At 44.9% G+C, this 25,607-nt stretch overlaps 1 protein-coding gene across 1 annotated transcript; it reads left to right on the top strand.

Annotated features, from left to right (window-relative positions):
• The first annotated feature begins 18,219 nt into the window (after positions 1–18,219).
• Positions 18,220–23,760, top strand: LOC125515526 (G-type lectin S-receptor-like serine/threonine-protein kinase SD2-5). Its single transcript, XM_087529155.1, has 3 exons — positions 18,220–18,393; positions 21,025–21,228; positions 21,330–23,760. The coding sequence occupies exon 3, from the start codon at positions 21,346–21,348 to the stop codon at positions 23,758–23,760; it is 2,415 nt and encodes an 804-aa protein (XP_087385281.1). The 5' UTR covers positions 18,220–18,393; positions 21,025–21,228; positions 21,330–21,345.
• The last annotated feature ends 1,847 nt before the right edge of the window (positions 23,761–25,607 follow it).

The raw sequence follows: 25,607 nt of genomic DNA, 5'->3' as shown, positions 1-25,607 counted from the left end.
CGGGGTGGTGTGGTGGCATGTCCGAAGAGGCGGGGCGCGTCACCGGGGCGTGCCCCCCCCTCACGGACAGCGATGACACAGTAGTAGACGTTCTGCGGTAACGATGCGGCGTCAATATTACTAAATACTTGGAGCGCGATAAAATCATGAGTTTTTTTGCATGACGTGGGCACATGTGCTATAGGAACGATGGTATTTTTTCATAATTTTTGGTGATGGAGAAGTATCCGAAAAATTCCCTCTACGCGGATTGCCCTTCGCGCGTCTATGGCTGTGGCCGGCGGCCTCCGGGGGCTAGCATGCCGCCAAATCTTGCGTAGGCGGCCTCTCACAAGTCTGGATGTTTTGTGGCGGTTGCAAACGCCCGGCACGCGTGTCCGGGGTGTGCCCCCTCACGGACGGCGCCGCCGCCAGCACCTGGAAGGGGGAAACGGACGCATGGGGTCTACACGGAGGGGATCTTGCTGTGGGTCTGGCCCGGATGTTGCTCCAAAGTGTTCCTATGGGCTGACCTAACACAACTGGGTGGGGAGGTCCACTGGTCAAAGCCCGTCCGTGCAAAGTCAAAGGGCTAGATCCCATGGTCAAACGCTACAGGGTTAGGCGGGACGGGGGCACTGGGGGTAGCAATGCCACCGGAGCGTCGCACCGGGCCCTCATACATGCGGGGTGGTGTGGTGGCATGTCCGAAGAGGTGGGACGCATCTCCGGTGCGTGGCCCCCCCTCACGGACGGCGATGACACGGTAGTAGACGTTCTGCGGTAACGATGCGGCGTCAATATTACTAAATACTCGGAGCGCGATAAAATCATGAGTTTTTTTGCACGACGTGGGCACATGTGCTATAGGAACGATGGTATTTTTTCATAATTTTTGGTGATGGAGAAGTATCCGAAAAATCCCTCTACGCGGATTGCCCTTCGCGCGTCTACGGCTGTGGCCGGCGGCCTCCGGGGGCTAGCATGCCGCCAAATCTTGCGTAGGCGGCCTCTCACAAGTCTGGAAGTGTTGTGGCGGTTGCAAACGCCCGGCACGCGTGTCCGGGGTGTGCCTCCCCTCACGGACGGCGCCGCCGCCGGCACCTGGAGGGGGGAAACGGACGCGTGGGGTCTACACGGAGGGGATCTTGGTGTGGGTCTGGCCCAGATGTTGCTCCAAAGTGTTCCTATGGGCTGACCTAACACAACCGGGAGGGGAGGTCCACTGGTCAAAGCCCGTCCGTGCAAAGTCAAAGGGCTAGATCCCGTGGTCAAACGCTACAGGGTTAGGCGGGACGGGGTTACTGGGGGGTAGCAATGCCACCGGAGCGTCGCACCGGGCTCTCATACATGTGGGGTGGTGTGGTGGCATGTCCGAAGAGGCGGGACGCGTCTCCGGGGCGTGGCCGCCCTCACGAACGGCGATGACACGGTAGTAGACGTTCTGCGATAACGATGCGGCGTCAATATTACTAAATACTCGGAGCGCGATAAAATCATGAGTTTTTTTGCACGACGTGGGCACATGTGCTATAGTAACGATGGTATTTTTTCATAATTTTTAGTAACGACGTGGGCACCAGTGCTGATGAGCTTTGAGGAGTTTGTGGCACAGAACGCTGGCCCCTCGCCGGTTAGTTCATCCCCAATCTATTCACCCAAAGCATGTCATGCCTTTCAACACAGTCATATATCCCATGCATATGTGTTTTCAACATCCAGGGAACAGGTGGATCTACCATTGGCGGTGGTCTTCGCAGCACTCCGGAGACACGGAGCCCGACCACTCCGATCCACGGAGGCGGAGGTGAAGGTGGAGGCGGTCTTGGCGGTAGCGCTGCCGCTAGTAGTGACGACCTGGGCTTCGGCGGTCTTGGCGGTGACGACCTCTGTGGTGCTCGACATCCTGGTGCTTAAGCCTTTGGGTCACATTGTGGCGGTCTTGGTGGTGATGATACTTATATGCTTGTGATCTTTCTTATTGTTGTTTGTGAGATTCTTATATGCTTGGTGGTGATGATACTTATATGTTTATGCTTTGCGATGCTTCTTATGATGAATTTGTTGTGTGATGCTGCTGGGTCAGCTGTTATGTGATGCATATATTTGTTGTGTGATGTTGTATATATTCAAATGAATTGAGCTGAAACAAAACAGAAAAAAGAAAAAAAAAATAGACAGAAACTATGCTGACGGCTAGGCCGTCGGCATAGCGCTGCCGTGAGCTCCAAGTGGCTGCCACGTGGCAGGTCTATGCCGACGGCCTAGCCGTCGGCATAGTTTCAAACTAAGCCAACGGCTAGGCCGTCGGCATAGGCCTGCTTCAGGAGCTCCCAGTGGCTGTCACGTGGCAGGTCTATGCCGACGGTCTAGCCGTCGGCATAGTTTCAAACTAAGTCGACAGCTAGGCCGTCGGCATAGACCCGCCCCAGGGGTGACGCATGCTCGCCACGTGGCACATCTATGCCGACGGCCTAGCCGTCGGCTTAGTTTGCCACGTGTCGAGCATGTGTTGGTCAACACTTGACGGCGGCCGCCGTTAGGCGATAATGTTGCCGACGGCCAGGGCCGTCGGCATAGATGTACGGACACCGTCGGGATAGGTCCTATGCCGACGGCCTTTCTATGCCGACGGCATTCCTGGCTACGCCGACGGATATGTTGCCGACGGGGGCCGTCGGCATAGGCCTGTCTCGACGGCCATTCAGGACTATGCCGACGGCCCTGGCCGTCGGCATAGGGTGCGATTCCGGTAGTGATGGGTATGCCGGGTGGAAGCCATTATGATTTCTACACGAAAGACATAGGATTCTTCTTAGTTTCACATGAATGGCCGCATGAATTTCACTCGATAGGATTTCAGAGGATTCTATTGAGAAAGAACATCACCTTGTTCGACCGATGTAAAGTTATGAGTACATGGGTGTGATTAATTGGAAAAATAATCACATAGCGTGAAATGGGTTTCGCTGGTCGGTGTAGATTGAATGGCAAATTCGTCCAAGAAAATGCATGGTTCGAGCTCTTGTGCATCTGAATTGATTCTCTATATCAATGCGGTCTTGATAGCAGAAGGGTTTGACCAGAGAAGCTATGGTGCAGCGATCATCTGTGAGTTTGGGTGTGCACTTCACCACCTTTTCGTTCTGATCAGGAAGACAACTCTTCGTCGTCCATGTGACCGAAAAGATGTTGTTCGTCCACCGGGTGGCCGAACAGATGCTCTTTGCCCAGAGCGAGATCGAAGACAACCTCTTTGTCCCGAAGGAGAAGGAAGACACGCTCTTCGTCTTTGACAGGACTGACGGGGTGTTAGAATTTAAATATTTTTAAATAGGGATATAATTTCAAGATTTTGTAGAAGAAATGTTTAAAAAATCCTAGAAAAAGCTACCAACATAGTATTGTGTTAGTGATAGTTTTTCCTACAAACTTGATCAAACTTTGCATTGTTTGACTTGAGCCAAAAGCCCTTTGAGAATGGAGGGAGTACACCTCTTCCAACAAACATCTCGAGTTCTTTAATGTAGACAATCTAGGGCAGGCAAGAGCGCCTAGGCCTACCATGCCCCTACCACCACGGGCCACGATTCATGAAGCTCAAAAATAAAATAAAACTGGAAGTACATTGTAAAGTCATCATATAACTAAGAACAAACTTGTTCACGGTTCATGACCCTGCTATGTCTTACGTTCATAACTTGATATATAGTAAAATGTTTCCTCTGGATGTTTGTGGCCCTATGGCCCACAATTTTGAAAAATATTTTCTGATTTTTCACGTTTTATAACTCTGGGTCATGGTTTTACGGGGCTACTACACTACAAGAAATATGTCAACTTATGACCTTCTGTCAGTGACCCTCGAAGAATTGGTCATAAATCTATGACCATTTTAGACCAATTGGTCAAAAGCTGTTCAGGGGGCTCCAAACCCTGAACCATTGCGACCATTTTGGTTAGAAAGGTCGTAATTTCCTTACACGAAATGGTCACAAAGCAAACGGTGCTAGTCCGCTGCCTTATTTCTAGCTGATCATGACCAATATAGATGGTCATAGCCTTGTAGATTGTGGTGGGTTGTGATGACTAGGCGCCATCTCATCAGTTTTGCCTATGTGTCATGTCCATGTGGCAGTTTTTGCCCTAGGTTGTGAAGCAACCTACATTTCTATCATTCCCAAAATTCCCAAAAAAATCTCATAAATTCTTTGGGTCATATCTTCATCAAATATGTAAAAATCCCTCCTTGCCTAGTTCAAAACTAATTCAACAATATTCATTTTCCTATTATGTTCACAACAACACTTTATGAAGGAAGTGCTATTTATATATTCTTGATTGCCCTAGGAATTTTTGGGCACTCTTTCCTATCCAAATCATTACCGCATGACAAAATTCAGCTCCATTTTCCTAGCAAATCTTCCTCGGCAAATTTCCAAAGTTTTTGTCCACCTAGAAGCATTGTGAAGGAAGTACCTTTTTATATCTCTAAATGACATGAAATTTATACAGTTCCTTCATATGCCCAAATTATCACCCTCATCCAAATTGCAGCTCAGTCAAATCATCTATGTGAGCCCAGGTTCAATTTATATTTTATGGCCAAATTGGCACGTTGCAAAACAAGTGTTATATAGACTCCTCCTATTACCCTCAAAATTTTCGGGCACTCTTCCATACCCAAATCATTGCCACATGATAATATTCAGCTTAATTTTCCTAGTAAATCTTTCTGGGGAAATTTCCAAAGTTTCTACCTCGAGAGAATCTTTGTGAAGTAAGTACTAGCTAGGCTTACCCAAATGATCTGAAAATTTACCAGCGCATGACCATACCTAAGTAACTTACCTACACCAATTTTGAGCTCATTTTATTCATCCAATTTCTCTCACTAGTTTTCCCAAGTTTCTGTCCATAAAAGAGCATTGTGAAGGAAGTACCACTTTGGCATGTCCAAATGGTATCCATTTTCTACAGTGCTTTCCTATGCCCAAATAACCATCCTCCACCAAATGCCAGCTCAATCCATTCATTATTTTGAGCCCAGCTTCAACATTCATATTTTTGTCCAACGTGGTACTTTGCAAAGCAAGTACCACCTAGGATCCTCCTTTTGATCTAAAAATTTGTGAATACATTCTCCTTAGTAGATGATCATCCTCAGCCAAAACTCACGCCCATTGGCCATGTGCATTTCCCGTACCGCTAATCAAACACTTGGCTGCTTATTCATGTTTGAGCATCGATCGGTCTCCTCGTGAGAATCTTATGTTGTGATTTTCTTCCTAGCACCTACCTGGGGAGTGCCCAACCCACTAGACATGCCTAGGCCTCCCAGAACACATGGCAACGCCACGGTCATGCGGTGACCACGCGGCGGGCATGCGACATTACGCGCTCTAGAGTTGGGGCCCTCGGCCACCATCCAAAACTCGATGTCTCTCCATCAAACCATATATTTCTGATTAAATAGATACTTATTGACCTAGAAATGATTTTTGAAAAAAATAAAGAGCAAACTATGATGCAGCTGCAGTTCAAATTGGACCCGCTTCTAACTGAATCGACGGGAATTTGTCTTTTTCACCAGAGGTGGATCAAAAATTTTGACACCCAACCATTTTGTCAATTGTGCATTAAATATGGCCTAGTATTTTAGAAAATTGATTTGGTCCAATTTTGCAACAAATATATGGTAGGTCTTTCACAAAAAAAACTCATTTCAGGCACTCGGAAAATGGAAAATGGTTTTTTCGTCCAAAGAAAATGAAAACTTCCTTAGGCAACATTGTTTGCCATTCCAATATGCACCCTTGTGCACAATAGGAGATCATTTGAACAAATTATGCCATGAATGTGGGCATAGGATTGATCATTTGGCTTGAAAGCCATGAATCTTCACGCATGATAGCTCATTTCTGATAACACTTTTTTAAAAGAATTGTCGTATTACAAGTTTATTATTTTTCCTGGTAACTTGGTCATATATAATGACACAATGCGAAGGATTTCCAATTTTTTGATTTTTTTTGAATTTTTTATGCCCGTTTCAAAATGCGGTCAAAACAGCGGGAATGACCGTTCCTAGCTAGTGGTTGAATCTTGGAATTTTTTTGGTGTTTCTCTGATTAAATAGATACTTATGTACCTAGAAATGATTTTTGGAAAAAAAATAAAGAGCAAACTACAAGGCAGCTACAGTTCAAATTTGACCCACTTCCAACTGAATCGGTGGAAGTTTGTCTTTTTCACCAGAGGTGGATCAAAACTTTTGACACCCAACCATTTGGTCAATTGTGCATTAAATATGTCCTAGTATTTTATAAAATTGATTTGGTCCAATTTTGCAACAATTATTTGGGAGGTCCTTCACAAAAACCCTCCTTTTGGGCACTCGAAAAATGGAAAATGGTTTTTTTGTCCAAAGAAAATGAAAACTTCCTTAGGCAACATTGTTTGCCATTCCAATATGCACCCTTGTGCATAATAGGAGATCATTTGAACAAACTATGCCATGAATGTGGGCATAGGATTGATCATTTGGCTTGAAAGCCATGAATCTTCACGCATGATAGCTCATTTCTGATAACACTTTTTAAAAAGAATTGTCGTATTACAAGTTTATTATTTTTCCTGGTAACTTGGTCATATATAATGACACAATGCGAAGGATTTCCAATTTTTTGATTTTTTTGAATTTTTTATGCCCGTTTCAAAATGCGGTCAAAACGGCGGGAATGACCGTTCCTAGCTAGTGGTTGAATCTTGGAATTTTTTTGGTGTTTATCTGATTAAATAGATACTTATGTACCTAGAAATGATTTTTGGAAAAAATAAAGAGCAAACTACAAGGCAGCTACAGTTCAAATTTGACCCAGTTCCAACTGAATCGGTGGAAGTTTGTCTTTTTCACCAGAGGTGGATCAAAACTTTTGACACCCAACCATTTGGTCAATTGTGCATTAAATATGTCCTAGTATTTTATAAAATTGATTTGGTCCAATTTTGCAACAATTATTTAGGAGGTCCTTCACAAAAAACCCTCCTTTTGGCAACTCGAAAAATGGAAAATGGTTTTTTCGTCCAAAGAAAATGAAAACTTCGTTAGGCAACATTGTTTGCCATTCCAATATGCACCCTTGTGCACAATAGGAGATCATTTGAACAAACTATGCCATGAATGTGGGCATATGATTGATCATTTGGCTTGAAAGCCATGAATCTTCACGCATGATAGCTCATTTCTGATAACACTTTTTAAAAAGAATTGTCATATTACAAGTTTATTATTTTTCCTGGTAACTTGGTCATATATAATGACACAATGCGAAGGATTTCCAATTTTTTTATTTTTTTTGAATTTTTTATGCCCGTTTCAAAATGCGGTCAAAACGGCGGGAATGACCATTCCTAGCTAGTGGTTGAATCTTGGAATTTTTTTGGTGTTTCTCTGATTAAATAGATACTTATGTACCTAGAAATGATTTTTGGAAAAAATAAAGAGCAAACTATAAGGCAGCTACAGTTCAAATTTGACCCACTTCCAACTGAATCGGCGGAAGTTTGTCTTTTTCACCAGAGGTGGATTAAAACTTTTGACACCCAACCATTTGGTCAATTGTGCATTAAATATGTCCTAGTATTTTATAAAATTGATTTGGTCCAATTTTGCAACAATTATTTGGGAGGTCCTTCACAAAAAACCCTCCTTTTGGGCACTCGAAAAATGGAAAATGGTTTTTTCGTCCAAAGAAAATGAAAACATCCTTAGGCAACATTGTTTGCCATTCCAATATGCACCCTTGTGCACAATAGGAGATCATTTTTTGAATTTTTCATGTGAAAAAGTGAAAAAAAGAATGCTCAGGGATTCTTTTTTGAAACATAAATTGTCTTTTTGATGAGAGGTGAATCAAAAGCATTTTACATTTTAAGATTTGGTCAATTGTACATAAAATGTTGTCTTATAGTTTTGGAAAATGGTGTGGTGCCATTTTGAAAGAAATATTTGGTAGATTCTTCACAAAAAAAGAATTTTGTCACTCCGAAAATAGAAAATGATTTTTTCCCCTAAAAACTCATTTCTCATAACACTTTTTAAAGATATTTGTCTTATTCCAATTCCAAGTTTGTTAGTTTTTCTAAAAAATTAGGTCACATTTGCTGACACAATGAGAATGTTTTTATTTTTTTGAATTCTCATATCATAAAACTGTTTATATGATTCAACATCTTATTTTTAATTGATTAAGACCAATTTAGATGGTCATAACGTGTACTAGGCTTTGATTGGTCCATGAGCATGTCACACGGATCGTGGCTTCAGCGCCGTCGGATGCTCCTCTCCAGATCCAGATCCGACGGCAGCCCTTTCTCCCTCACCCCCCTCTTTGTCTGAAAAAAAGGAAACTCCCTCCCGCACGCGAACCCTAGCGTCGTCTCCCTCTCTAGATCCAGATCCGCCACCCCTCTCCCTCTCCCCTCGCCGCCTCGCCTCCCCTCTCCCTATCCCCTCGTCGCCTCGCCTCCCCTCGCCGCCGCACCGCCCATCGCCTCCCGCACCCCCCCCCGCCCGAGCTTCTCCCCCCTTCCCTCCCCTCCCGTGTCCCCATCCCGTCGAAACCCTAAGCGGCGGCAGCCGCCATGGTGAAGGGACGCACGGGGCAGCGCGTTAGGCTCTACGTCCGGGGCACCATCCTCGGCTTCAAGAAGTGAGCAGCCCCGTTCTTGGCCATGCTCTCGCCAGATCTGGCGATTCATTTCATGGTGAGATTGGGCGGCGCGCTGATGGCGATGTGGGGGTTGATCTGCAAGTCGAAGTCGAACCAGTACGAGAGCACGTCGCTGGTGCAGGTCGAGGGGGTGAACACCAAGGAGGATGTGGCATGGTACGGTGTCGCCGCGACGGAAGAAGCCTCCTCCGCTCTGCTCTGCTCGCCGGTACGGACTCCCCGCCGCGACGGAAGAAGCCTCCTCCGCTCTACTCTGCTCGCCGGTACGGACTCCCCCCAACCCTTCCTCCCGCCCTGGCCGGCCGGCCGAGGTTCCGATCGGATCCCCTCTCGCGCTTCAGGGAGACGGCGCGAGAAGCTCTTCGGTCAAGCTTAGCTGTCAAGGATTGATTTATGGATGATTCCTTTGGGAACCTTGTTTAAGTTACAGTCTTGACATAGTAGCTCTTACTCTACCTGTGTGGCAATCATATTGTGTTTGAATGTAGCATAGTATCTGATTATGGTGTTTTTTTAGGTATTTATCTTCAGAAAAGGGATGTGTACAGTATTAGTATTTCCAGGAATTTGATTATCACACCCTGCTATCATGCCCCCCTAAAACACATGAATTTGTTTTACCTTTCCCCCTTCATGGTTACTGGTTTTGGACTTAAGGACACACATGTGTTAGTCGTTAGTATTCACGTTTTATTTCTTTTTGCAGGATAGTTAGTATTCACTTTGCTATTCTGCTTTATACCTGTGGTTAGTCTACTTACTGTTTCTGGACTTGAGGGCACACTTGTGTTGTGTGGTGGTATTTTACTTTTCTGTTTGGTTTTATACCTGTCCATGGTGTATATATGAATGTCCTGAAATCAAATAACCTTCATAGGATAGGAAATTGGTAGTTTAGCTCATATAGATGATCTTATAGTGAACAGCTTCAGTTGTTTGATGCATGTTGCTGCCGTTTATCGCTGCATCTATGTTCATTCAGTATTAGTAGCTCCTTGGATCTGTGCCCATGCATTGTATGCTCTTCTTTCCATATATGTACTGCATTTCTATATGGCAATGAGCTTACCCTCTGCTGTCCTGTTTCCATGGCGCGCGCAAACTGTGCAGTGCTGCTGTGGCTCCTGGTGGCGGTGAGCGTGAAGCTGGGGCGGCGCCACATCGCCCACAACGCGGTGGAGCTGATGGAGAGGCGTCTGGCCAAGGACGACTTCCCCGAGTATTACGACGGCAAGACGGGGCGGTACATCGGGAAGCAGTCGTGCAAGTTCCAGACGTGGTTGGTGGCGGGCTACCTGGTGGCCAAGATGCTCCTGGACGACCCCTCCAACCTCCGCGCCGTCTCCCTGGAGGACAACGGCCACACCCGAGCAGCATCTAAAGTTAGCATCTGCTGCACTATTGCTGATGATGTTTGTTTAAGGCTGTTGCTTTGCTCTGTGTGATTTTACTCTAGCATGTGTGTTGCATTTTGTCCTGCGCCTTGAGAATGACTAGGATTTATGTTATAGAATTCCATGTGTGTTGCATTTTTGCTGATGATGTTTGTTTAAGGCTGTTCGGCAACTCCGAGTGACCACGGTACAGGGCAGGTGCCATGGCGGCAGGTACTTGTGTGGTGAGAAGCAACCTCCGGCTGATCATCAGGAAAGGCAGCAAGCATGAGTATTAGTATTTCTGTGACGCTGATGCTCATTGTTGTTGTTGCCCTTTTTAGCTGAAACCCACAAATACAGTTAGAATTTGCCTTGAGATATCTATGTGTGAGTGTCAATACAACTTCTTCAAGGGAATTATCCGGGCCTAACTTATGTGGATGTAGATGCATATTACTACTACTCAATAACCTTCATCTAGTCACCGTTACTGTATGATTAATTCAGAACTAGGATTTTGTTTAAGTAGCTACTGAATCTGCTTGCTTGGTTATGGCAGACATACATGTCTTACAAATTCGTTATTCTTGTTTGAAGCTGAGCTAGGCTACTGCAGTTCCAGCAAAAAACAGGGGAGCCGCTCTTTTTGTTCTTCACTAATAAATTCTTGTTTGAATGCATATCCTGGGGGTGGTGAAGCTGGGAGCCTTTCCTCCCCATAAAAATACTTTGCTCTTCATCATGAGCAATGCCCTTATATAATTAGCTGCTAGGAGTGTTTATATACTTGATCACCACACCTCTACTATTCTAGTTACTTTTGCTTTCTTCTCTATAGTTGTCCAGGGCATAACAGTTTTATGTGTGGCTTGTTATTTTGTTACCAGCCTACTTTCTTGTGCTCCTGGTCGAGTCTTGTGGAGAAGCAGGGCGAATCGGGCATCATCTCACTTGTGCCTCTGTGGTAAGAATAGAACACCACTCTCGCTTGATGTGCATGTATTAGTACAACAAAGCATTCTTACATGGTGATTGTTAGCGACACAACAATTATCTTGCAACATAGCTTGCCAAATTGCTTGCTTGCTTACTATATAACCTGTACTGCTAAACATGTTATCCTACTCCATGATGTTGTATCATTTGCAAATACTCCTGGACATCAGCTCCCATTAGCTATAATCTGTACCTCTAAAAGAGGAGTATAAACTGGACTAATCTGTACTCTATTATGCTTGAGACTTGATCCAAGCCGTATTAATTGTTGCCAGTGATGTTATTATCTACTCTAGTGGCTGATGAATCTGTACCTGCCATACCATGTGGAATGACTAATGAATTTGTACCCGAATACCATGTGTAATGATTGTTATTTTTGCATCATTTAAACATTTTTTTTTCTGCTATATAGTTTCTCACTCATGATTGATCTACTGCAGGTGAATGAGGTTTTCAAATGTTGGAAGGAGGAGGACAATAGGAACTTCTGTTATGTCTTAGCATCTAAATTTTTGTTTTAATTTTCTTTGTTGTAGAATAGTTTTGTTTGGCAGTTACTGTTTCTGGGATGTAAAGATATCTTAGATATGTATTGCTGGAATGAATGGTTGTAATATAATAACATTGCATGTTGCCCAAGATAGCTTGTGGTGTGATGTGTGGTAATGTCAATGGCATAATAACTTTTTTTTGGATTGGATCAATTTTTTCGAAACTGGGCTAGGCCCGAGTTATATTGGACAATTAGTTTTGAGGGAAAATAATGAGAGGCCCAGCAAAGAAATGGCCCAGAAAAATACATGATCAAAAAGAAAATATGCTGTTAAAAGGGCCACACAAAGAAATCAATAAGGCTGAATTGTTGGGCCAGGCCCATGTAGCTAGAGAAAATCAATAGAGAAAATATATAGTAAAAAGGCCGAATTGTTGGGCTAGGCCCATGTAGAAAACCGAATTGGACCGGGCTGAATCTTGTGCCACATCAGCTTGCCACGTTGGATGCCTACGTGGCCTGGGGAGGTTGCTAGTGACCAAAACGCCATAGTAGGAATATTTTGGTCGTAAACGTCTTCAACCATTCCAGAAGAAAGGTCGCTATAGTCAATTTACGACCGCCAGCTTTTGACCTTCTGTTTTTGGTCACAAAAAGGTCACAAATGGAAATTTGTGACCTTTCAGTGACCAATAGTGGTGGTCACAAGTTGACATATTTCTTGTAGTGCTACATTGGCATGTTGTTAGATAATAGATATCAATTATCATTATTTTAGAAGTTTTCACACGGGCCACGTCTCCGTCTCACACTCTCACTACGGAAGTTTGCCCTGCCTTTGTAGTGGGCCGACCCATTAGCTGTTACGTTCGCTAGTTTATCCATGCGTTTGCTTCATTCTAAAAATGTTCACATAATTTGTAAGAAAGTTTGTACCAGTCAAAATTTTCTTCGTGACACTTAAAAAATGTTCACGCATCTAAAAATTATCTCCATCATATTGTTAAAAAATGTTCACAAAGCGTAAAAAAATTATTATTTTTAAATGTTCACAACATAGAAATCCAATAAAAAACTCTTATAAACAACAAAAAATGTTTGCACGTTTTACAAAAAATGTTCATGAAACTTCTAAAAAAATAAATGCGTGTTTATAAATGTTGATTATGTATTAAAAATGCTCAAAGCATATTTCACAAATTTTCAGCGTGTATTTGGAATTTTCTTAATGTATATTTAAAATTTGACATGTATTTGAACAACGAAAACAATAAAACCAAAAATGAAAAAAAATCGAAAGAAAACTAATGAAAACAAATTGAGAAAAACACAGACAAAAAAAATACATGGAACCTTTTCATAACTTGGTAGAAGGTCCTTTTTTTAGCGATGGGCAGAAGGTCCTAGAACTGTTCTGTTGCTGTCTATAGAACCATCGCAAAACCACTCATGTATAACAGCTATTGGGCTGGCCCACTCTGGTGAACTCACATTCAAGACCTACAGAAAAGGACCTTCAACAGACTGGTTATTTGGATCCCGGTTAGAGCTATCGTTTCGGTTAGGCTACAGTAGCTACGGCTTCCGTCATCACCAGAGAATTTTTGGTCCCTTCGCCTTCGGCTGCCATCTTGGCACCGGGAGATTGCGGACCTTGCATCTCCAACAGTTCTTTATTCTTCGTCATCGCCTCTCGTTCTTTTGACGGCGCCATGAGGTTAGAGAGTTTTCCATCCTCACAGGTCCATTTATTTGGATCTGATGAGCAGGGACGGAGCCAGGATTTGACCATAAGGAGGGCGAAGACATTAGCACAAGGCATTTTTTTCCTTTAGGTTAACCCGCTTTTCACTAAGTTCTTAATAGAATTAACCGGCCTATTACAGTGATAAGAGGAAACAGAGATCTGATCACTGATAGAAAGACAACGGCACAAGACACGTAGATTCATGGAATTTTATTTGTGGCATATATAATTTATTGATTAGAAGCTTGCATATCGACTAAATTAATTATGGCCAGGCTATTACCTTGGTTTGTAGAATAATAATCAGATATCACGAAATTTTAAATGTCTGAAATTAAATAATTCTTGCTTACCTCATGGCATCAATGGAATTCTTTAGCGTTAGTTAGGATTAGGCTTGTTCGCTTCACTAGATTGCACAATAGCTTCATTTTCTGATGGCTGAGAACATGAACCAACTGGTTTGAAAAAATAACGAATTGATTCATCTCTCTACATCTTCATGTCTACAAAAACACAAATAAATAACTAGAATGTTATAATTGTTGATTAATGCCTATAGTTTGTGTATGATTATACTTCTATATATAGTTTTTAAAGGCACAAACTAATCTGATGAGAAAACAAATTACCTTATTTTCCTTTGCGTTGTTGCCGCTCAACCGCCAGGTGTCCCGGCTGCCGGCAACTTTTCCGTGGATCCGGCGCAGCGGCGCCTGCATGTCCCGGCGTCCGCTTCCATCTTCGCTTCTCGATGGCGGCGAGAGGGAGAGATCTGATTTGAACGGCCAGCGGGTATCGTATCAGTCTCGATCGCAGCAGTGGGCAGCGGCTTGGAAACGAACAGACTAGCGACTTAGCGATATGTGGCTTCGTGCTATGACTAGCGGGGCCCTTTTTTCCACGATGGCCTTCTTGGCATTTTTGTGCTTCGTAACTAATGGGCTCTAAGCTTAAAAAAACTAATGGGCTATACCCGTACATGGGAGGGTCCACGTTAATTACGAAGGCAGAACGGAATAGGGGGGGGGGGGCGATGGTGTGTCAAATTTTTTCTGTGTGTTTGATTCTTTGTGGAGTTGAAATATTTTATTGACATCATGGTGACGATATTGTGATCCGACAGTCTGCATTTCTAGGGAATCATCCCCGGCTCAAGTACGTTCATCGGTCAAGGCCTCCCATCTTTTTGAATGGGCGACTTAAGGCGCTTTCAAAAACGATTAACGGTAATGTTCATCCAGGTGAAAGAGTGACAACATCATTGCTTCGATCCAACTGCAGCCCTCTTTACCGAAGTCTTTGGTATATTTCTTCTAGCAGAGATTGATACTTAGTCACATGAAAGACTGTGTTTTGAAGATATTTAATTGTAATTCTTAGTCACATGAGTTTTTTTTTAAAGGGTAAGATTTCATTCATCAGAGGATAGAAACATCATTTACAATTAAGAATGAAATGAAATCAGGCGGGTCATTATCCCACACACACGAACTTCTCCTTCTGTATGCTTCTTTAGCTAAGGCGTTAGCAACCTGAATAGCCCCACGATTGCATAGAACAAACTGTATCTGACCAAACTCATTTTGGCTATCTGCGCACACTCAGACGATAGTTGTTGATTGTGTTGCCAAGACACTAGAAGGGTCTTTAACTGCTTCTACCACCAACTGTCAGTGAGATTCAGATTCCAGTTTTGAGCATCCTTTATTAGCTCCGAGGTTCAGACCATTCCGGAGTGCTAATGATTCGGCCGTGGCTACATTTGAAACGTTCGGGATGAACCATATTGCCGCTGCTATGAAGTGTCTCCATGCATATCTAAGGATTGCTCCTGTTGCTCCAGCCATCTCCTCTACAATAAAGGATGCATCTACATTAACTTTGAAGAAGTCATGCCTGGGTTTTCTCCATTTGTGTTGTTCTTTTTTCCACTCTATTTTTGTATCTGCTACACGCCAAAAGTTTGGGGTATCTTCACAGATGACTATTTTTTGGCACGTCATAGAACTCTTTGATTTGGGATCAATAAGTTTTCATTATTTGAGCGAACACGGATAGAATAAGAGACTTTTTACGGTGCATCGTACTACTCAACATATTAGGTAGTATTTAGTTGATCCAACGGCCAATATGGATTGATCAAATTTTCGTTCAAGGATATATTGGTAATTCCCAACCAGACGTAGATCTGTTCTTTCCTAATTTAGTCCGAATTATTAATCTAACTAATTAAGTTAATCTCATCTCATCCGACGCAGCACCGTTCCTCTGCTACTAGCGACACCACGCCGCCGTAAAATCTCAATGCATGCGCGCCGGCGTGAGGACCTCCGCTAGCTATACCTACGCCGCAGCAGCCACTACATAAACATAGAATAACTATTTGGTGTGGCGTGCGGCACGCTAGCCGCTATGATTTTCATTTGATGAGCAGCAACGGCAAAGTGGCAGACAGTGCGATGGCGAGCGAGGCGGCGCGGGCGTGCGACGGCCGCTTGCGGCGGTGGGAGACTCCCTGAGCATCCTCGCGTGCGTACGTGCATTACGAGAGCAAACAGTGATCTGATTGTTGGGTACGTGCGTGACGTGATTGTGTAATCTGGCCGGCGGCGAGTCTACCGGTGATGTTAGCTTTTCTACATCGCTGTGTCCTGTGTACGTGGGTTACATACCAGCTTGGCAGCTTGGGGCACCAAGCTAGGCCATCAGCTTCGCTCCGTCATCGCCCGAAGCATATCGCAGAAAAATACATGGCGGCGTGGACAGGCCAAGAGATGATGGGAGGAAAGGTTGGTCATGGCGGGGAAGAAACCTGCCTGCGTGATTGATATATAGTTCCAAAAATGCCCCCAACGAGTAAATATACTACCGAAAAACTGGTGTAGTATAGGCTAATCTGGGCCCTAGAAGACAAAGAAATGAAGGGCCCAGGTTGATTTGATGTACCGTAAAATGTCTCTAGAATAATGTCATGTATAACATTGGTAACCTTAATGAGCAGATTAAGATAGCAGCACTCTTCATATCTTGGTAGCATATGAAGACAAGAGCTGTGGACATCGTGATATGGAAAATCTGCTCATCATCTACCACTCGTTTTGGTTTGTCTTGTTACAAAATATCACGATGGCTTCCACACTTGCTGCCGAACTATCTCGAGTCAGTCAAGATCAACGTTTTGGTTACCAAATCCCAAGAAAATACCGAGGGTGGGCGATAAATGCGGATACAACGGTTACCGTAAAATTCCGAGGAAACCCCGCTTGAATTTTTTAAACGTAATTTGAATTGAATTTTTTCTGAGCTCGGAATATATAAGTACTAAGCTCAATTGCTTCACAAAGTCGCTGTTGGCGCAGTGGCAGGTTCTCTCTGCCCATCCTCAATGTATGCGAGGTCGTGGGTTCGATTCACCTACTGTGTTTTTTTTCCGCCCGGTACCCAAGACCCTCAAGATGCAGAATTTGACACTGTTTTGTCTGTCAACAATTTCAGATAAGATTTCCAGCTAGAACCCGACCCGCCATTTAAATGACACGGCAGAAAACGAAGAAAGAGATAGAGAAATGTTTGTATTCAGCCGACTGATTTTGAAGGCCGCGTCGGCCGCCCGCTGCGCCGTCCGATTGACAAATTCGCTTGTTCGGTCGCGCGTGGTAGAAAGCGCATGAGAGGGCTGTGCATCTTTGCACTGCACGTGGTTAGTCCCCCACAACACGTTATCTTGATTGTTTTGGCTTTGCTCGTCCACACGAGTCGCTAGTGTTTGAAACTTTGAATGCAGGGTAGAGCACATGACCAGCCCACGGAGACTTTAGCGTAGGCTCCACATTGTCTAGCAATAGCATGGAAATGAACTGCTCTCTGCAGGCACAATGAAGTTCAGGCACAATAGTCAGGTTCAGAATTGCACATTGACGCGGAATGAAGTTCAGGGATACCCATACGGAAGCAGATGAGATGCATGGCACTGTCAACTATGCACCGCACTGCACTGCATTGTCATCCAAATGACATGTTTGCTACTAGTCCCACATATGAAAGCGTGAATATATTGGAAAATACCAAAAAAGGCTTCGCTCTGCTTTATAGATAAACCACCAGAACCAGACAACAACATCCACACAAAGCACATGTCCAAGTACAACAGACACCCTACACACACTAACGAAAAGTACGAAGGTTATGCTGAGGGAACAACTTAACAACCCCAAACAAGAAAAAGAAAAGGACGCCTCAAGAGGGCGTAGCAGCAGGACCTTGGAAAATAAGGTTTAATTATCCATTCCGAGACCAAATCACAGAACCACGTAGATTCCTGCGGGTAGCAAGTACATACATGCAAGATTTTGGTTTGGCTTCGACGCAGTCAACAAGTTCAGAGTTAGTTACGGATTGTCGCAAAAAGAAGTTCATAGATGCCCACGGCATGCAAACACAAACTGAAGAAGTTGCATCCCAACACAAACATCTTGTCATATATACAAGTGCAGGCTCACACCTGTCAAGCATGATGGAGATGCCCATCCTTACTGCCTTGAATGATTTTCGCTGACTGGAGCACATCATTTCCTGGCTAACAGGGAAGAGCCACATGACGAGTCGGCAGAGACTTGCACACACTAGTCATGGAAATCTTGGCCCAGTATAGTACAGCTAGCCAGTCAGCAGACCAATACAGATTCAAAATGACAAAAACACTCTTCCCCGCAAGTGAAGGCACCCAACACCGGCATCTTTTTCCGGATCTCTTCTTCTCAATTGGCGGCTCCGTATCATCACTGAATGCTCCTACTGACTGGAGCACATCCTTTCCTGCGTAACAGGGATGAGCCGTGGGTGGTAGACCACACAACAGGCCCGCGGAGACTTGTTGACTTGTACAAACTACAAAGGAAATCTTGGTTCAGCAGAATACAGCTCTCCAGTCAGAGACACTTGGGAACTAGCCAGACCAGAATATCCATCTCCAAAATCACAAAACACTCTTCCCGGAGACCCCACGCTGCCCAGGAAACATTTTCTCTTCCGGCGATCACATCGACGGCTCAGTATCATCAGGTGCGACCTTGTGATCTTGTATTAGTAATCTGCTAGTTCATCGCCAGTTTATGCTGGCTGCTGCATATCCCCTCTTCTTCCTAGTACTTACGACTGCGGCGTTGTTTCTCTCTACGGCGCAGCCCTTGAACTATCACATGGCCAGACCTTCGATGGTGTGGATCAACAACGCCCCCTCCTACTACTATGATTTACCTGTAGTGGACCCAATTGTCACTTGTTTTTTTACAACAAGCAGCTTACCCCCCCCCCCCCCCCCCCCCACACACACACACACTCCTTCGTGTTTTCCTTTAGTGCAACGTTCGTCACCCTGATTCTCGCCAGCTCCACGCATGCAGTAGCATGTACCATGGGTCCCAGCTCTGGTGGCAACGGTCGATGAGCTCCTAATGTACCTTGCCTCAACCCTCAGTTGCCGGCTGCAGCAGACAAACTCGCCTGTTGTAGCAAAAAAAATTGCCGGTTCCAGCAAAAACTGTTCGCCGTCATTAATCCCAGCAAAAAAATGGCTCGCCCTGATTCCAGCAAAATTACTCGCCGATTGTAGCTTACTGTTGTGCCGGTTGCAGCATCTCGGCTCGTGCTTGAACCGTCGCCTCCAAATGTTGCTACGTGTTGCAGTTGCAGCCGACTGAGGTGAGAAAGCTGCAATCACACGTGGCAGGTGCTGGGTCCGGGCAGCAAAAAACTGCAATCACAAGTCGTCGATGCTGGAACCGAATTGCAGGAAAGCTGTGACGGGAGGGGTGTTTTGTACCGACCGACGGGAAGTTTTGCTACAACCATCCAAGTGCAGCGTTGGTGTTCTTGTAGTTCCAGCTCATGACGACCGTGGTTTCATCTAGCCCCGTAAAGCCAGCAGTAGGCTGTGCCGTGTCGCCGATCGGGTCAGTGATACGGTCAGCTTCTCTGGCGGCACTTACTGCAGGAGGGGAGAGAGAGGCGAGGGTGGGGGTGCAGCGCTCTCTTGAGAAGAGTCCGGTGTGAGAGAGGAAGAAGGCGAGGTGGGTCAGGCTCATGGAGGGCCACCAAGTCAAGGAGCTCATGCCAAGCGGCAACCTCTGGCGGCCCAAATGGTCGCCGGAACGCGAGACGCCCTAAGTCAATAAGGGCCGACTCGACGGAGATCCTAGGTTTGACCGCTATGGAGAAGAGGTCAGGGAACCGGGCCGCGAAAGGAAGATCCCCGGCCCAGTGGTCGAACCAAAAAAGCGTGGCCGAACCGGTGCCAACCACGATGGATGTCCCAATGCGAAGGACCGGGAGGAGCTGAACAACAGACTGCCAAAACTGAGAGCCACCCGTCCTAACGCAGAAAGCGAGGGGCTGGTCGCGCAGGTACTTGCGACGGATGATTTGCAGCCACAAGCCACCATCGCCGTTTGCAATGCGCCACAGCCAGCGAGTGAGGAGGGCCAGGTTCATGCGTTTGGAAGACATGATGCCGAGACCGCCCTGGTCACGGGTCTTGCAGATGTCCGGCCAGCGTACCATGTGGTATTTCTGCTTCCCGCCCTCGCCAGCCCAGAAGAACCTAGCTTAGATAGAGCCAATCTCGTGGTGTAGCGTTTCGGGGAGGCTGTAGAAGCTCATGATGAATAGGAGAAGACTGGAGAGGGACGAGTTGATGAGGACCGTGCGGGCAGCCTTAGAGAGCCACCTGCCCTGCCATGGCTCAATGCGGTGTTGCAGCTTGTGGACCGCGGGACGGAGGTCGGCCACAGTAAGGCGCAAGTCACTAATGGGGATCCCCAGATAAGAAGTAGGGAAGGTCCCCAGCCGACAGTTCAGGCGGTTAGCAATACTCTGGCTCTCAGAGGGGGAGTAGCCCAAGACAATCACCTCGCTTTTAGCGAAGTTAATTTTGAGGCCCGACAAACGTTGGAAGCAGAGTAGGAGAAATTTGATGTTCGCGATCTCAGCCTCTGAGCCCTGCAACATAATGATGGTGTCATCGGCATATTGAAGGAGGGAGACACCCCCTCCCTCCACAAGGTGCGGGGTGATGCCGCGGATGTGACCTGCGGCCTTGGCTTTATCCAGGATAGAAGCCAAGGCATCAACCACCATGTTGAACAGGAATGGAGAAAAGGGGTCACCCTGTCTAACCCCACAAAAGGTGGGGAAGTATGGGCCGATCTCTCCATTAATGTTTACCGCGGTGTGGCCGGATGACACCAACTGCATGACCCGGCGGACCCAACGATCATCGCTGCGGTTGTACCGCCCCCTTTGTTTATTTTCAGGGCTTGTTGAGCTGTGCCCTCAGCAGAACCCCTTGTACTTCGTGTTGTGATACTCTGTGTGTGGGTGAACCTTGTTGTACTGTATGGCTCTGGTGGTTTGCTTTATTTATAAAGCGGGACGAAAGCCTTTTTCGGTAAGAAGGCGAGGTGGGGGTGAATCTGAGAGGAGCGTGTGGACGGTGAAAAGGAAGAAGAGATCGGAATCATTTACCTTTCAATTAGGACAAGACCAACCGCAATTAAGTCAGACGGTGAAAAAAAGACGAAGAATGGTTCAAGAAAACTGAGTTTATCACACTGGTTCCATGCGAAAGAAATTGCAGAAGATACATATGTACGTGCTGACATGAATTTTGTTGTTGAATGCTTCTGTGTTTAACAGGGATGAACGGTGAACCACATAACCAGCACACGGAAGCTTGCTGTCATCGCTGATGTACACTCCACAGTCCAGCTGCTAGCAAGCTAGCATGGGAATGCAAAAGAGCACAGCCAGTACAATGAACATATTCAACTAGTCAGACCAATCCATCTCTGAAAACCTCGGCGAGTCCATCCAGGCCATCATTTCTGGCCAAATATTGAGGTGCGAATCCATCCTGCTTCTATTCCGCAAGCCCATCCTGAGTTTGTTGCTGCCTTCTCGCAAGCTGGGAATGAAATTATTTTTCTTGATTATAATTGCAGTTTCCGCTAAAGCACCATGGGTCTTGCCGTTCTCTTCCTCCTCGTGCTCTCGGCTGCAGCACCCGTGCTCTTTGGGGCGCAAACCATGGGCGACAATTCCACATCCAAACCATCGAATGTTTGGATCAACAACAACGCTTACTTCGACAGCTCCAGGTACAGCCGCGACATCATCATCGCAAATCCACAGACTCACTCCGGCGTTGCAGCTTACTTCGCCGCAGGGTTCTTTTGTGTCCCCTCCTTGTCCCTATGCGACGGGTTCCTCTTTGGGGTATACGTTAGCATTTATGATCCGCAGGTAGTCTGGTCTGCCAACCGGGATCGCCCTGTTAGGGAGAATGCCACCCTTGAGTTTACCTCGGATGGAAATTTGGTCCTATGTGATGCTGATGGTAGCCATGTCTGGTCAAGCAACACATCAAACAGGTCTGTAGCCGGGATCATGATCACCGACATCGGTAATCTGGTGTTGTTTGACCACAAGAATGCAACCGTGTGGCAGTCATTCGATCATCCTACTGACACAATGGTTCCTGGACAGACACTTGTGGAAGGTATGAGGCTCACATCAAATACTTCTGCGACAAATACGACTGAGAATCAGTTCTATATCATGGTGCTCCCAAAAGGGTTATATGCTTATGTTGAATCCACACCACCACAAGTCTACTTTGAGTATACCACTGGCTATGAAAGTGAAGGAGAAGACTACATAGAAAATTATTCAAGAAATGTTACATTCACGAATGGAAACTTCACCCTTCGTTGGCTATTAGATGAAGAAGTATATAGTAGCAGTAATATTTCCCTGCCAACAGTTTACTCCCCACAATACATGAGATTAGATCTAGATGGACATCTAAGGCTGTATGATTGGTCTGGTTTCAGCTGGAATGTGGTTTCTGATGTACTGCAGGGAATAATGGATACTTGTGATTACCCAACTGCCTGCGGGGAGTATGGCTTATGCAACAAGGGGCAATGTACTTGTCCAGTTGATATTAATTCAAGTTCAAGCTACTTCAAATTGGTGGAAGAACGAAATCCAAATCGTGGTTGTTTCCCAATAACTCAAATCTCTTGCCAAGAAAAACGTCGGCATCGACTATTGACCCTTCCCTCCATTTCTTACTTTGATAAGAACTATACAGTTGTGAACGCAACAAGCGTCAACGACTGTAAGAAAGCCTGCTTGAATAATTGCTCTTGCATGGCAGTTATGTTCAGAGAAGGAGAATGCATGTGGGTAACGAAGGTCTTCTCCTTACAATCAATGCAGCCTGGTTCCGACTCCACTGCCTACCTCAAGGTGCAGATTGATGAAAACAAAAAAAAGTCGATTTTAGGTGCTACACTTGGATCTGTTATTGCTGTTGTATTGCTTGCCATTATTGCTGGTCTTTATCTGAAGTGGAGGAAGAAAAATGGAGATAAAGATGAATTTGATTTCGATCAATTACCTGGAATGCCGATGAGGTATTCTTTTGAAAGGTTGAGCGAATGCACTGAAGGCTTCATTAACAAGCTCGGAGAAGGTGGGTTTGGGTCGGTTTTTGAAGGAAAATTAGGTGAAGAAAGTGTTGCAGTGAAACGTTTGGAAGGTACTAGGCAAGGAAAGAAAGAATTCTTGGCAGAGGTCGAGACTATTGGTAGCATTGAACACATTAATCTTGTTAGTTTGATTGGGTTTTGTGCAGAGAAGTCTGAGAGGCTTCTGGTATATGAATATATGTCAAGAGGGTCGCTAGATAGGTGGATCTATTACCGTCATAACAACAGTCCTCTTGATTGGTGCACCCGTTCTAGGATCATATTGGATATTGCCAAGGGCCTGTGTTATCTCCATGAGCAGTGCAAGCGGAAAATTGCTCATCTAGACATCAAACCACAAAATATTCTCTTGGATGACAACTTCAATGCCAAAGTGGCTGATTTTGGACTATGTAAGTTAATAAATAGGGATCAAAGCAAGGTAGTTACCGTGATGAGAGGAACACCTGGATATCTGGCCCCTGAATGGTTGACATCGCGGATCACAGAAAAAGTTGATGTCTACAGCTTCGGAGTTGTTGTCATGGAAATAGTAAGTGGAAGAAAAAATATAGACCATTCTCAGCCGGAGGAGGAAGTTCAGCTTATAAATGTACTGCGGGAAAAAGCTCAAAATGACCAATTTGTTGATCTGGTTGACAAGCATAGTGATGATATGGTTTCACATCAGGAAGAAGTGATTCAAATGATGAAGCTTGCAATATGGTGCCTGCAAAATGACAGCATTCAAAGGCCTTCAATGTCAGTAGTGATCAAGGTATTGGAAGGTTCTATGAGTGTAGAAACTATCGATGCAAATTCAGTCATGCCTGTTCAACATAATGCTTCAACATGTTCAGTTCCACCACAAGCATCTGTATTATCTGGCCCAAGGTGAAATGAGTGGTTATGAGTAGAAATTATTCATCTTACGCACTCTAGCTTTTGTATCCTATTATATTTATACTTTGGAATTACGTTTGATATGGCACAAGAATAAACTTTTCAAGCCAATACAATGTTTGATTGTTCAATGAAGTTGTACCTCATAGTCTTATGGCTTTAAAGCTGGAAACTGGTTCTCCATGAAGAACTCCACGACAGCTTGTTCCTCACTTGGCCTGCCTAGGGGTAGGGGGTGCAGGCGCAAGTTATGCTCTACTAATTCAAACAGAAAAAAATATAACGGATTAGGATTCAGGACAAATGCAAGTATAAACTACTTGCATGTCAGGAAAAAAACATCGAACCTTACTCACGCAAGCAATCCCCATATGATGTGATGGGGCAGTACGACATGTAGTGCATGAAATAACAGAGAGTAGAGTTTGATAACTCTGATGGACTGAGTCAACAAGCTCCACAATTTTTCTCATGGTGCAAGGGAGCGTTTGCTCGAGACCAATAAGGTGATAATGAAGGTGATCCAAGAACCTGGCCAGTATCTAGGAAGTTGAGAACCCCTAACCCTGTCGTACTTATGAAGAATGATAAATACACACACTGAACTAAACTTCATTAACAGCGAGCAGAATAGTAAACTCTCCTTCACAAGGCACAATATAAATCGTGATGTATTGCACTGCCTCCTCTGTTTTCCCTTACCAGTTTTGTCAAATTTGACGACATGCAATTTTTCATCTGTGCTGTCAGGCGCAACAACATTATCTCCCTTCATTCATAAGAATGGCTACAGAACATGAAAGGAATGGTATATCCTACAAAATGGAGTCTGAATTAAACAAATGCGCCCAAGATGCTTTAATATTTAAGGCGTATCTGAAAAATGTTCAACCTGTGTTTGGAAAATGTTTAATATATATTTTAAAAAATTGACATGTAACTGAAAGAAGAAATAAAATAAGAAAACAAAAAATGAACAGAAAAAAGAAAAATAAATAAAATATTCCAACCTGATTTTAGTGAGCAAATTAAGATAGCAGCACTCTTCATATCTTGGTAGCATAAGAAGACAAGAGCTATGAACATCGTGAAATGGAAAATCTGCTCATTATCTACCACTCGTTTTGGTTCGTCTCAAGGTTTTGGATTCCGAATAGACGGATTTTCGGGGGGGGGGGGGGGGGGGGGGGGCGAGATTCTCGGTTACCACGGTTACCGAAAAATACCAAATATATTTCGGACGAAATTTATTATTGAAGTACATGGTTACCACCACGCCACAGCTAACTCTGGTTATACTCTTGAGATGTAGCTCTATACTACTATAGATTGGAGGTAAAAATTAAAAAAATTCGGGATTTTTTGCTCGGGATATGCCTTTCTCGTGGGGCGGCGAGAATCTCGGTAACCGCGCGGTAACCATTTTTCTCGGGCGGTACCCAAAACCATAGAGTTTCCTGTGTGAACTTGCTGGGAACTCTCCCAAGTCCCGAGTCAGTCAAAATGCAGAAAATGACATTGTTTTGTCTATTAACAATTTCAGATGCGATTTCCAGCTAGCACATTTATATCGCACGGCGGAAAACAAAAAGAGAATATACCAATAGTGGAGTGCAGCTAGCACATCCCATGTTTCCGTGTCCAACAGGGAAGAGCGGCAAACCACATGACCCGCCCACCGGGACTTTGTCGCCGTAGGCTCCACACTGTGTAGCTAGTTATCAGCGTGGGATGCACTGGGCCACTACAATGAAGCTTTTGCACTAGCCAGTCAGGCCGATCCATCACCGAAAACCCCAAGACACGTCTCCCAGTTGCCGGCGAGGCCATCTTTTTCCGGCG

This window comes from Triticum urartu, chromosome 6A (genome assembly GCF_056163025.1).
Source record: "Triticum urartu cultivar PI428250 chromosome 6A, HENAU_Tu73, whole genome shotgun sequence".
Classification (NCBI taxonomy): domain Eukaryota; kingdom Viridiplantae; phylum Streptophyta; class Magnoliopsida; order Poales; family Poaceae; genus Triticum; species Triticum urartu.
This window is presented reverse-complemented; position numbering and strand designations above follow the sequence as displayed.

Coding starts and splice junctions, on each gene's coding strand:
- LOC125515526 (XM_087529155.1), top strand. CDS start 21,346: ATGGGTCTTGCCGTTCTCTTCCTCCTCGTGCTCTCGGCTGCAGCACCC.